Raw genomic sequence first — 13,853 nt, forward strand, 5'->3', positions numbered from 1 at the left:
ATAGATGCCCCATGAAAAATCATACCCAGGCTTGCAGGCCTTGCTCAAACCATCTGGATACCATGTGGCCTTGTTTTTCCAAGGACTCTTGGGCTCTGTCCTGCCTCTTTTAGCCTTACTGCTACTGTTACAGCCTGCTATGATGTAACCTCCAAAGCCCACATTTGGTTGACAGCTTAGTTTATGACACAGGGACGTCCAAGACTGGATCCTGAGGGCTCTGATCTCACGAGTAGAATAATTTCTCTACTGATGACATCATTGAGAGGTGGGGTGCACCCTAAAAAGATACATTGTATCCCAGGTCCTTCCATGTCTCTGCTTCCTGGCTGCCAGGTGCCAAACAGCTCTTTCCTGTGCCACACCCTTCTGCCATGCCTCTCTGCCTTACTACAGCCCTCTGGCCCTGGACTGAAAGTGTGAGCATTACTCCTTGAGCTTATCATATCACACAGGCGCTGACTATCACAGGTGGCAGTGGCTTTTCCAGGTCCTACAGATGAATAGGGGCATGGACATGGACTTTATGATCATTGGCAGCCTGGTCTGCACAGGCAGATTCTAGACTGAGGGTAGAAACTCAGCGCTTCTGCTCAGGGCCAGGCTCTAGGAGGTGCTCAGAGCAGGAGAGCTGTCCCCTGGAGCATTCTAACCTAGAGTGACGCTGAAGTGTAGTGACACTGGGGTGGAGGGAAGCAGCTGGCGGTGATGGCCCGGTTAGGACAGAAGGAACAGGTGGAAGCAGCTGATGCCCAAAGCACTGAGACTGAAACCCAGTTCCACAGAGTCGCTGTTAGATCGGATGCCACACCCCAAAGGAGACAGACTCCAAATCTTGAGAGAGACCAGACCCAGGTCAAAGCAGCCTGGCAGGAAGCCAGAGCCTCCTGGTAACAACCCTGGAGACTGAGGGTGGCTCCTTCAATACCCCACTCTCAACCAAGGCTGCTCTCTTGGGTGACCCAAGTGTGAGGCCACAGCAGTCATGGGCTAGGCTTGAGGGAAGGGATAGGAAACTGCTGGGAGAGCAGTGAGAATCCGGGCTCAGGCCCCGACTGTGTTCCTGCCATGTGAACTCTGCATCTGACTTGAGTCTTGTGCTTTAGCCAACACGTGTACACACACACACACACACACACACACACACACACACACACACAAGTGAAGAAACTACTCTGGGGAGATGCTTGTGAGGCACAAGTGCCTACAACTCCTGCAGCGCTCCACAAGTCTACAACGCTAGCTAGCATTGGTCATCTTACAGGGAACCAGATCTCTGCTCTGAGATTGTCTGGAGTTTCACACCAGGTGACAGGCTAGATGCCACTGGACTCAAACATCCCCCAAAGCCCAGCCTCTCTAATCCTTTGTCTCCAGATTTCCTAGGCAATCTCCAGCTAGAAACAAAGGAAGACCTCCCCTGACCTGCAAGGGTCCAGCCATAGCTGGAGCCCCTGGGAAAGGCTCGTTCTTCAACGCTCATTGGCCCCAGGCTCCCAGCAATGCCCTTAACTCTCAACAGACACACAGTCTTCTGGCCATTGCCTGGAGACCCCACTTCCACCACAGAGCCTATGAAATGAACCTGTACTCAATGGCTAGGACTTCCATTTTCAAACTAAATGGTCTTCTAGCCAATGGAAATACAGGTTCATTTTAGAAAACTCAAAAAAGTGACAAAACCACCTGCCTAACTCAGCATCCTTCCCAGGCCTTCCAAGTACTTCCATCATGTCTCCCTGGTTTCTAAGGCCCTCCACCTGACCATCTCTCCCGGAACTCACTGCCAAGAGGCAGGTGCCATCTTACCCTCTTCATTCTGTGCTGAGCTGCACAATGAGAGTTAAGGACATTGACAGTTCCCAATGAGGACAAGATGCTAGCCTGGCTTACTGCGGAATGGGTGTAGGAAGTCAGCACTTGTAAGACTACAAACAATAAGATGTTTTCCAGAATGTGACAGTGCAATTCTGCAGAGTTAAATTACTGAGCGGTATATGCAGTTGAGATCCGCTATCCGCGATGGACCAATCTGAATGTGGAGCTGGTAGGAAACACTGCACGTGAGTAGGTAATCGGGTACACGGAAAGGGAAGGCTAGACCAGAGTGCTTCTGTGGCGCTGTGTGGCAAGCCACCAGGCTTGGGCAGTGTTTGCTCGGTTGTATGTAGCCATGGAGTAATGCAGGCAAAGGGCCTCAGTGTGGACTCCTAGGCCAATGTCCTGGGTTTGAATCTGATCCTGACTAGTGACTGGTGCCACTGGAGCGCTTTCTGGGCTGCCCTAGTTTCCACATGGGATGTTAGGAAGACCACGCTGGAAATGGTAAGGCAGCATCAGGAACTCGGTGAAGGCATTACTGCCTGGGGACGGCTGTCCCATGGACCCAAGCCCAGAAGCTGACATGCTAAATCAAACAGGAGTTTCTGGGGGCTGGAGAGCAGCTCCAGTTCCTCTTTCAGAGGACCCAGGTTCAATTCCCAGCACCCACACGGCAGCTCACCTTGGGGCTGTCTTATACCTGAGCAATTCCTCTCCTCTTCCTCCTCCTCCTCCTCCTCCTCCTCCTCCTCTTCCTTCTCTTCTGTAATCCCAGCTCCAAGAGATCCAATACCCTCATACAGGCAGATAAAAATAAAACAAAAGCACATAAAATAGAAAGAATTTCTTTTTTTAAATTCAGGACTGGCCCTACTGAAGCTTGACCCTGGGCCTTAGCCATCAGGTGGCCCTGAGCCCCATGGGTCAGCAGCTTCCCTCACTGCTCAGCCTGTATCTGCAGCTGTCTTACACAGCACTCATGAACTGAAATGGGGGCCTAAACTGGTGCCGAAAAAAAAAAAAATGTTATTTATGGGGTCATAGTTTTTACTTCATATAGACCTAATGGGAGCCAACACAAGGTTTTACATGGAGTTCTGGGAGTTAACACAAGTGGCGACACACACACACACACACACACACACACACACGAAGATCTGGAAAGTTTGAATGGGTGAGGAGTATTAATTGCTTATCTCCTAACATGCAGTGAACGCTTGATACAAAAACCCCAATGGCAGTCTTGTTCTAGTACAAAAGGAAACCACGTTTATTGTACAGCAGTACGTTCCTAAAGTTGAGCTGTCTTAGGAAAACAATGTAATTTTAGGAAATTACAGAAGGGTCAATATTGTGCTTAAACTTCAAAACAGATTCAAAAGGACCCAGCACAGCAGGTGACTACTGCAAGGTACAGACAGCCTTTACACATGTGCAGACCCAGTACCCTGGAGGTGCCATCCAAACCCCAGGCAGGCTTCCAGGTGCCTTACCTCCGCAGCAAGCAGCTCCCCCTGGACTGCACCAGCCCTTCTGGGACACCCGTGTTCCCGCACCATAGTCACGACAAAGTGAAATTTAAAAACAAATTTGTTTTGAGAAATGCCCTTGTGTTTATACTGAGGTTTAAGATGGCGCTCTGGGCTGTGTGGTACAGAGAAGGGGCACAGTGACACCCTCCCCACAAACCCCAGGGTACCCAGCCTCTATCCACGGTTCTAGTTCACAGCACCGCTGGACAAATGGGAAGGAAAGAGACTAGTTAGAATATTTTCCTCAAGTAAAAAGCCAAAACCATGGCAACAAAGTTTTGCAAATAGGATTCGGGGACAATCAAGAGCAGATGACATAAAGTGTATTTTACTTAAATTTGTGCTTTTCCCCTTCCACGGCAGTATCTGCACTACCAGGCATATATGGATATTTTGACTTTCTAAAGTGTCTGGTTGCGATCAAATTTGCATAAGAATTTGTTCTGATCAACCCTAGAAGAACAAGTTACTTCAATCAGGCAAGCAGGTGAGGTTAAGAAATAAAACAATCAGATCCTAGGTCATACCCTAAAGGCTGTCTAAAAACAGCCACAAGGTTCTTCTGAGCGGAGGCTCAGTGTTGTGTTGTTATTTTGTTATTATATAGTGTTGTGTTGTTATTTTGTTATTGTACTGTGTTGTGCTGTTATTTTGTTATTATATAGTGTTGTGTTGTTATTTTGTTATTATACTGTCTTGTGTTGTGTTGTGTTGCACTGTGGCTCTGTGCTATGTTGTGTTGGGACACTGGGACTCAGGTTTTAGTTCGTTTACCTTGGAGGCATGAGTCTTTTCTCCTAGGAAAACTACTTTTTCTTCAGGGTTGTCCTCAGATTCTCATATTATTCCTTAAATGTTAAAGGCAAAAAACACCCAGGTTTTAAAGTTCTTTTTTTTTTGTTTTTTGTTTTTTGTTTTTTAAGATATCAAATAGTTATCCCAAAAAGGACTTTAATTGCTTTGTCATTTCTCAAAAAAAAAAAAAAAAAAAAAGCTACAGACACATTTGAAACTTAACATCTTGGTTAGGTAAGAAAAGTATACTCCACATGTAGTGGGATTCTGGTACCCAACAACCTTTCAAAAGTGGTAACGGTGCCAGAATCCCACAGAAACCTATCCACGTGGTCCAAGCCTCGCTCCAGGCAAGCATCTTGTAAGGTCCAGATTGTACGCTTTTGTCTCTCTCACTGTACAAGTGTTAGTCAAAAGCCTATTTAACACTACTATGCTTACCGCCTACAGTGCATGTTGTGTCTAAGTATTTCTAAAGTGCCTATGAATACACATATACAAATCAGCACTATAATATCAGGATTATAGAGAAATTCTTTCATAGAACAAAGAACAGAATAGGCCTAGAATTGCAGTTAAGCTATACATTTTGTTATAGACTTTTCAGCTGATTTCAGAATGCAAGCATAGAGAAATGATTCTGGCTTAATCATATTTCAGTGACTGGTATGAACACTGTTAGGAGAAGAGGACCGAAAACCTCTCGGCTGGGTTTGTTTAGAAAAGGCTGTTTGGAGATCCAAGAATGCAAGGGAACGTGTCCAATTTTATAAAATGGCAAGTGAAGCTTACTGAGTGTAATTATAAAGTTTGTGCAAATATTTAATGTGATCATCAATTGTTATTAAATCCAAAAAAATCCCATCACAATGGTGGCAAATCTGAGTGGCAGTTTCAGGGGTTTAGAAAACAAGACCCTGGACAAAAGTCACAGATGTTACTGATAAAGGGACCAAGCCCAACACGCAGCTAACCTTCAGAACTTTGGCAATGACCATGTGTTTTCATGGCTTTGGGGCCTGGGTTCTAGACCCCAGTTAGTTTAGTATTCGTGGCAGTGGCCCTGTAGCAAAAAAGTAGATAGGAAAGGTGCAGGAGTAAGTCCTGCCATGTGTCTGCCTCTCCACCTCGGGGTCTGAGGAGCTTGTCCAGGGCACGTTGGAGGATGGTCCCGCTGCTGCCCATCACAGCCGAGAGTGCAGGATGAGGGATATGTGGCTCATGGATGCCCTTTCCATGCCAGCGAGGCACCACGACCTTCAGGTAGGGCCCACCAGGTGTCACCAGGCCAGCAGAATGACCCACCAGCCAAGATAAGGTGGCTCCCACCTGCCCTCCCTGTACCCGCTGGTCCTTGGTGAGTCCTCACTCCCTGTGTCTGCTGGTCCTTGGTGTGCGTCCTTAAATCTAAGTATGTGGGGAGAAAGAGAGGGTTTGCTACGTTCTCATCTCACACAGGGCATTTTAACTAATGCTTTCCAGAGGAAGGCACATATTCTACCTTCTGAACACAGGATGTTTTGAACTAGGCAGCCTAAAGAAGGTTCTAGTAGTAACCACTGGGACTCCATATCCAACTGGGGAAGCAGATTCTTCCTTGAGTACATAGTGAAGAACCCCCAAATGAGGAGGCCTCGGGAGCACGGTCTCCTTGCCTGCAGTACACACTAATGAGACAGAGGGATGTACAGGGATGCTGATCACACAGCAAGGCCACAGTGCCTGCTCAGACAGCCAGGGTCTGAGGCAGGTCTCCCTGCAGCCCTGGGACTCTTGTTTTATGACAGTATATGTTAAAAAGTCCCAGATCTGTACTATGCTCACAGATATATTTTGGGAAATGGCAGATAATAAGATCACATGAGAATACACAGTTATATAGCAAAGTAGGAACAGAGTTTTTGAAGAAAGCTACATAAGAATTACTCACTATTTTGTGTGTGAGGGAGAATGCACACAATGTGTGTGGATTCCAGTGGAGTAAAGTGAAGAAGTGTTACATAAAACATCTTCCTGACTCAGCAGTGAGCTATCTCAACTGTTTTTGCATTTGCATAAAATCCATGCATCATACAAAATTCTAGTCCATTTCTCATCTAAGCCATTCTAATGCTTCATACAACCAAACGAAGCAGGATTGATCAAACCTATTAGATTCATTCCTAATCCCTAAAGGACTTTTGTCTCTTAGCATTTTCATGCTAACTAAAACTATTGTGTATTTTTTTTCTTAAGATGTCAGATGTGTTACCTCCTAAAGATAATACCTACAAAACCTAAACGCTTCTCCCTGAACTGAAAATCAATCAAGAAGGGCAGTGGGCGCTGTAGAATCCACCTGGGGTCAGCTCAGACACTGTAGCCACATTCTCAACCAGCCCAGGCCGACTCCACCTCTCCTACCCCTGATCCCATCATCCTCCTGGCTCAGCGAGCTGCTTGTGTCCTGTACTAAAATGTGGCCCCTTCGAGGTGTGAGAACCAGGACTGAGTCCTCCTGAATCCCAGCTGGACTGGACACAAACCCGAGAGACCCTTTCAGTCATAGAGGCTGTGACATGGCCATCACCAGGAGTCAAAGGGCCTCCAGGGACCTTCTAGAAGTAGCAGAAGCCACTCTTGTCCTGAGCCAATGTGGGTGGCAAACAGAAAAGCAAGGGAGCCGAACACTGGCTGCAACACTGTTTCCAGAAGTGAGCTGCTCCCCCCACCCGGAAACCAGTAGGACAGAGGTGTCACATGACACGCCAAAGGGAAGCTGAGCAAGACCCTTCACTACTAGGACAGGCTACTGGTAAAATATGGTTACTTCCACTCTGGGTAGCTCCTCCATGGGATACGCTGTGGTCACCACCGCTCTCAAAGTTCTCAGTGAAATTAAGGCTGGGTCACAACTCATGACACCAGATGCTACATAGAAAGCAAGATACAAAAGGAAACAATGTCATAACAAGGTAATATAAGGGGACACTAAGCAGACCACTGGACTGCGACTGTTAGTAATAGGCCTTGGAAAATGCCAAGAGTATTGGAAAAGGACTCATCCAATCAAAGAACAGAAGAGGCTCGGGGTGGATTCCCCCGGCCGCAGTTCCCAGCTGCCTACACAGTGGTCTCCATCGTTTCGATCACTTCCAGATCCGACTGCGATGGGGAGAGCAGGGTGCACTCATCGGGTTCCCAGCTGCTCTCGGGGCTGTAATCTTCCTCAGAACTCAGCTCCGCCCCTTCTTCCGTGTCCTCATCACAGGATTCCACATAGTGAGCCCCAATGGCGTTGATCCCCGAGTCCTCGGAACCGGAAGGGGAGGAGCAGTGATCCAGTTTCGGAGTGTCACTCTCTTTAGAAATTAAGGCATCGTGTGCAGAGACCTCCTCAGGGCTCATCTTCTGGGAGTGGGGCGCCTGCTGCTTCTGCACATAGCACATCTTCCCATTAATACATTTAACCTGATAGTTGTCGATGAAGAGATCGGAAATCATACAGTACCTTGGCGAGTCAGGGGGAAGCGGAGGCTGGAAGACAGACGCAAATTTCAAAAAGTGTTCAGTGAGCGAGACGGAGATTTGAATGGTGTTGGTCGGCTCTCGGGGCTTTGCAGGGATCTCTGTGCTCGGGAGCTGCTCCACGGGGGTCATAGGCTGATACACATATTTGCCTGTGGGACACATAAGACACAGCTGAAATACAGGCCCACCATGCAAACTGTATTAGCGTAGCTGTGACAGTCTGGCTCTACAAAGCATGTTCTCTAATGATTCTGGTGACATCCAGATCAAACCAGTAACATCCTCATCACTTGACAGCCTCCATATTCATGTATTAAAGTCCAGATTACCAACCTGATGTTCATGAGAGATAAGAGGATCTACACGAGATGGTAAAGTGGAAACCCCCATGGGTTTCATGTCCTTAAACAAGAGGATAAGCCCAGAGCTTGTCCTCACTCCAGCTTCTGTAACCGGGATGAGTGTCCTCAACAGACAAGCACCCACTAAACTTTCATTAGACTTCCCAGCCTGGCTGAAACAAACAGATGTTGATTAAGCCATCTAGTCCACGGCAAGTGTGTGTGTGGTGTGTGTGTGCGCGCGCGCGCGCGCGCGCGCGCGCGCGTGTGTGTGTGTGTGTGTGTGTGTGTGTGTATGTGTGTGTGGTGTGAGGGGTGTGTTTGTGGTATGGATTGTGGTAGGTGGGGTGGAATGTGGGTGTGTTGTGCACACGAGTGTGCAGGTACACACAGACAGGACAGTCTGCTGTGTGTCTTACTCCATCACTCTCTGACGAATGCTTTGAGACAGAGTCTCTCACTGAAGCCGAAACTCAATGTTAAGCCACTGGCTGGCACGTGAGCTTTTAGGATTTTCCTGTCTTTACCCCCCACACACACACACACACACATCCCCCCAATGCTGAGGGATCATGGGAGCATCCAATCATGCCCAGCTTTCCCCCTCATGAGTCCTGGAGATTCAAACTTGGATGCTCATCTGGCATAGCAAGTGCCTGGTCTGTGGCCCCGGACTAAAGCAGTCTGAATTTGACCTATCCATGCATTGAAAGAGACCAGCTGGGAGGTGCATTGTGCTTCAGAGTACAGCCCTGTCTCACTCTGAACTGGGCAAGGTCCGTGATCCGGGAACACAGATGCAAAGACAAAGGATGGGAAAGAGGCCACAGTTCCAAGACAAATTATCACATGACACTGCATTGTTTGATTTCTTTACAGAAATAATGACAGTCTGGCCAGAGGTGTGGATGGTGGTAAATTGCCTGCTGAGCAGGCACATGGGTGGGCTCCATCTCCAGCACCACAATAAATAAGATTAAAAATAAATTAGCTCATAGGAAAGTCCTGACTCAAAGAAGAACGGAAGGAGAGTAAAATATCTCCAAATTTCACTTCTGGACATACACAGAAGGTACTAAAAACAGAGTCTCACAGAGCAATGTCTATACATCTCTATACATACAGTGTTATCCAGAAAAGTGTTCATCAACAGACAGATGAATAAAAGCAAAAATGTACACGTTTAACAGAATGTTCAGCATGCCAAACGTGGCTCACTGGAGGTCATCGGGCTAAGGGAAATAAGCCAGTCACAGCAAGATATTTATCTTATCTGGATCATTCCACACATGAGAAGCCCAGAGCAGTCCAATTCATACAGTCGGAAGGGAGAATGGTTTTTTTCCAGGGATGGAGCAGCAGAAGAGACTATATAGCAAGTAATTTCAGCTTACAGGTTGCAAAGTGCTGTGAAGACTGACAGTGGTGACAGCTGCTCAATATGAATGTCACATTCAACATGTACACAGATAAGGGGCCCAATAACACTCATCACTAGGGACACACCGATCGACAAGAACGGCTGTGATCAAAGAAGAAGAAAATAGCCAGCTCTGGTGAGCATGCCGAAAAGCAAGGCTCTCCCGAGCTCCTACAAGGAAGGAAAGCTCAATCATTACAAAGGCAGCGGGAAGGTTACTCAAAGCTGACCAAGGGCTGGCCTTTCCTTTAAAATGAGCATGTCTATGGAAGCATGCATCCTTAGCCTGGGTGAGAGCCTGCATCCAATCTCCAGCCACCAGCAATGAACTCCAACTAGAAATGAACATCTCTTGTTGTATTTTGCTTTTTTTTTTTTTTCTTTTCGATTTTTGTTTTTGTTTTTGAGACAGAGTCGCACTTTGTAGCCCTGGCTAGCCTGAAACTCACTATATAAACCAGGATGGCCTCAAACTCCGAGATGCCTGTGCCTGCCTCTGCCTCCCAAGTGTTGGGATTAAAGGTGTTGTACCAACCACCATGCCTGGCAAAAAATGAATTTTTATATGATCCAGCAATGCCTGCTGGCTACACACATCCAGTGGGCTGGGAATCGGGAGTCACCTGCATGTTCACTGCAGCACAGTTCACAATACCAAGACACAGCGGCCAACAGCAATCGATGAGGAGGCGTGGTCGATGAAGAGGCATGGCATATCATTCCAGGGGCATATTATTTAGTCATGAATGTATACAATGGGAGGTGTAACATGGAGTAAAATAAGCCAGAAGACAGTATGGCAAAATCTCTCTTGTGTGTGGAGGATAAACAGTTGGACTCACAGAAGCAGGGACTATTACTAGTAGCAGAAAATTGAGAAGCCAGACGGAGGATGGCTAATGAGTGCCGATGGATAGACAGCAGCGATTTCTGATGTTCAGAGTAGACTGACTATGTACAGCTGACAATAACTGACTATTTCAAAACAGCTAATAGAAGTCTCAGACAAAAAAAAAACAAAAAACAAAAATAAAACAAAGCAAACAAACAAAAGAACATGTCTAAGGTGACAGATACATCCTGTGATGGTTTGTAGATGCTCGGCCCAGGGAGTGGCACTACTAGAAGGTGTGGCCCTGTTGGAGTAGGTGTGTCACTGTGGGTGTGGGTTATAAGAACCTCATCCTAGCTGTCTGGAAGCAAGTATTCTGCTAGCAGCCCTCCAGTGAAAATGTAGAACTCTCAGCTCAGCCTGCACAACGCCCGCCTGCCATGTTCCCTCCTTGACAATAATGGACTGACCCTCTGAACCTGTAAGCCAGCCCCAATTAAATGTTGTCCTTTATAAGCGTTGCCTTGGTCATGGTGTCTCTTCACAGCAGTAAAACCCTAAGACACATCTGTCCCTCTGATCTGATCATCACACTGGAATGTCACACTGCAACCATAAATTTAAAATAGACTTAAAAGGTAACCAGAACATAAGAAATAATTTTATTAGTAATTTTTAAAAGAAAAATTGGCATCCCCTTTAAATAATGAAACTAGAATTAAACACAGGACATGATTAAATGCACACACACACACACACACACACACACACACAAGCAATTGTTACCAACAGGTGAAAAATGTATTTCAGATACTTCATTTCTTCGGAAGGAACCTCCTTCAACATTTTCCCTAAGTTCAATCAAAACCACTCAAATACCTCCCGTGAGTACCTCAGATGCACATGGACAGATTTATGTTATCCTGCATAAACAGAAGCAGGGCAGTGTCACACTGCCAGGCTCACTCAGGTTTAAGACAGGAGACCTCTTCCTTCTCCAGGGCTCACTGTGAGCCAGTGCAGGCTGTCAGTAGACCACGCCCTTCACCTACCACTGCATGTGTAGCACAGAGTGATTACACAGCAGACACAGGTTTCTGAAGCTGTTTCATTTTCTTGGTTATGGAGCACAATGTGAAGAAAACAAAACAAAACAAAACAAAACAAAACAAAACAAAACTGCAATACCAAAATACCCACATCAAGAAGGCCGGCCCGTATATGATCCCATGCCCCGTTAACCTGCAGGATGCTCCTGGTTATCTGTTTTATGTTTAGCTGTACACTTGATGCTTTAAAAAAAAATCTTCTGGAAGAAATATAAGCATTTTTTCCTTTGCAGAGAAGTTGATGTTTGTTAAATGTGTGTCTCCCTTAACACAGGAAATACCCTGCTCTCATGAATGCAGAATAATTTTAATATTAACCCAAGCAAAAGTATGATTAGGAAGGTAAACCTGCAGGGAAAGGCAGGGTGGCCTGGAGCGGGCTGCAGCCTAGCTCAGGTGCTTGCTTTTCATCAAATCACAATTGTTTATGTTAGCTGGGATAGTCAATATCCTGGAGAAAAAAAATGCTATTCAATGCTTTTTACAGTGTGAATCCATCACCAAGCTGAGAGGCAAATCACACTGAAAGTAAATGGAAACATTACTGAGGCGGGGCTCTCCACCCAGTCACAGGAGTCATCTGTATCCATTGTGTGCTCCAGGGGAACACGGAAGAGCGCACAACTTTCCAGTATGTTGAAGCCTATGGTAATTAGAGTATGCTTAGCCCAGGGAGTGGCACGATTAGGAGGTGTAGCTTTGTTGGAGTAGGTGTGTCGCCATGGAGGTGGGCTTTAAGACCCTCATCCTAGCTGCCTGGAAGCCAGTCTTCTCCTAGAAGGCTTCAGATGAAGATGTAGAATTCTCAGCTCCTCCTGCACCATGCCTGCCTGGATGCTGCCATGCTCCTACCTTGATGATAATGGACTGAAACTCTGTACTTGTAAGCCAGCCCCAGTTAAATGTTGTCCTTATAAGAGTTGCCTTGGTCATGGTGTCTGTTCACAGCCGTAAAACCCTAACTAAAACAAAGCCCTAATTAGAAATGTAAGCAACATTCTACTTTCTCACTTACAGCCCATGCCATTGTTAGTGGATCCCATTTAATATCAAGCAAATCCCTGGTGTGACGGCCCAGCAGGCATAGCTACTTACTGAAGGAGGACTTACTGAATAGCCACTGTCTGTACTAAGTCAAACGTCACAGGGGAAAGAAAAAGCTATAGAAGACGCAGAGGTATTTCCAGAAGCATTTGGACTGAGGCAGAATGTAAAGAAGTAAAACCACTTCGGGTAACGAAAAGCCCAGGAGCATGCAGAATGACTGCACAGGTCGAGAACAGGCTCCGGGCAGCTCTGTCAAGGCTGGGGACACTACAGCTGAACAGCAACAAGCAGACTGCTCCAGACTGGTTTTAGAGCCAGGGTGAGTTCAGAGTGGGGTTCAGACAGCAGAAGTGTGGCTGGCTGGGTCCTGGAGCTCAAGGCCACCGCACCCATGGTGGGTACCACAGTGAACTGTGCAGATCTCAGAGAGGCAGGGCAGGCAGGTACAGAGAAAATGTGCGCTGATGAACCAGAAAGATATGAGAGTGAAGAAGAGGTTGTAAGAGAGGTTGGACTATGAAGTTCTCATCTAAGCTGTGGAGAGAAAGGAAATAGGGAGACATACTCCCAGGAAGGCAGTCATGCAGGAGGTGATTAAAGACTGGACTGAAGACATCTAGTAAGCCCCAATGCACTCTTTCCCTGTTCCTATAACATAGTTAACATTCTTACATCTGATGTTCCCTGGTATACAAATGGTTAAGATAAATACTTCAGACAGATGTTGAAAGACTCACTATGAAATGTCTCCAAGCCTCTCAGGTTGATGCCCAAAGCACGGTAAGTTTCTACCCGTCTTGTTTATAGACCTTGTCAGGCCACCACTTGGCCAGCCTGAGACCTCTGAGACTCTGCTATACCCCAATGCAGAATTCTACTGTCAACGGTCTGACCCGGCGCTGTGACAACCCACTTTCTGCACTTGTGCCCACACCTACTTTAATACTAATAAAGTGAACCTTAACTGTGTGCACTGGGGACATGGTTTAAACAACAACGTGGCTATGAGTGGCCTCTGAGCCACTGTGTATGCAAATCAGGAACGAGCCCATTCAACAACTCACCACAGGAAAAGACACATAATTACAAACCACTAAAAGCGCTGCTGGCAAAGTGAGAGGAGGGTTCAGCAAGATCAGTCACAGGGAGCTGCACCCGTGCAGCCAGGAATGACATCCGGGAGGCAGAATTCAGTGCATGTCACCTCAGGATGGGGACAAAAGGACAGAGGAGGCCTAAAGTGGCTGGATTAAAAGAAACTTAAGGGTTGAGGCTTACTAGTGATGTGTTTGTGTGTCAAGTTGACAAGGGGTCAATTGTACTGGCTAGCTTTGTGTCAACTTGACACAGCTGGAGTGACAAACTGACCATGTTTTGGGGAGGACTGTGGAAGGACTTTGGAACTTTGGGTCAGAAGATCCATTTGGTGTTAAGAACTTTGTGCAG

The 13,853-nt window shown here is 46.6% G+C and overlaps 1 protein-coding gene across 1 annotated transcript in view; it reads right to left on the reverse strand.

Moving 5' to 3' along the window:
* Positions 1–3,067: 3,067 nt before the first annotated feature.
* The window catches only part of C12H3orf70 (chromosome 12 C3orf70 homolog), a 42,533-nt gene continuing 31,747 nt past the window's right edge, over positions 3,068–13,853 (reverse strand). The window contains exon 2 of the mRNA XM_021209825.1: positions 3,068–7,807. Within this exon, the coding sequence (XP_021065484.1) occupies positions 7,251–7,807 (557 nt within the window). The 3' untranslated portion in view covers positions 3,068–7,250. The remainder of the gene's footprint in view (positions 7,808–13,853) is intronic.

The sequence above is a fragment of the Mus pahari genome, chromosome 12 (assembly GCF_900095145.1).
Source record: "Mus pahari chromosome 12, PAHARI_EIJ_v1.1, whole genome shotgun sequence".
Classification (NCBI taxonomy): domain Eukaryota; kingdom Metazoa; phylum Chordata; class Mammalia; order Rodentia; family Muridae; genus Mus; species Mus pahari.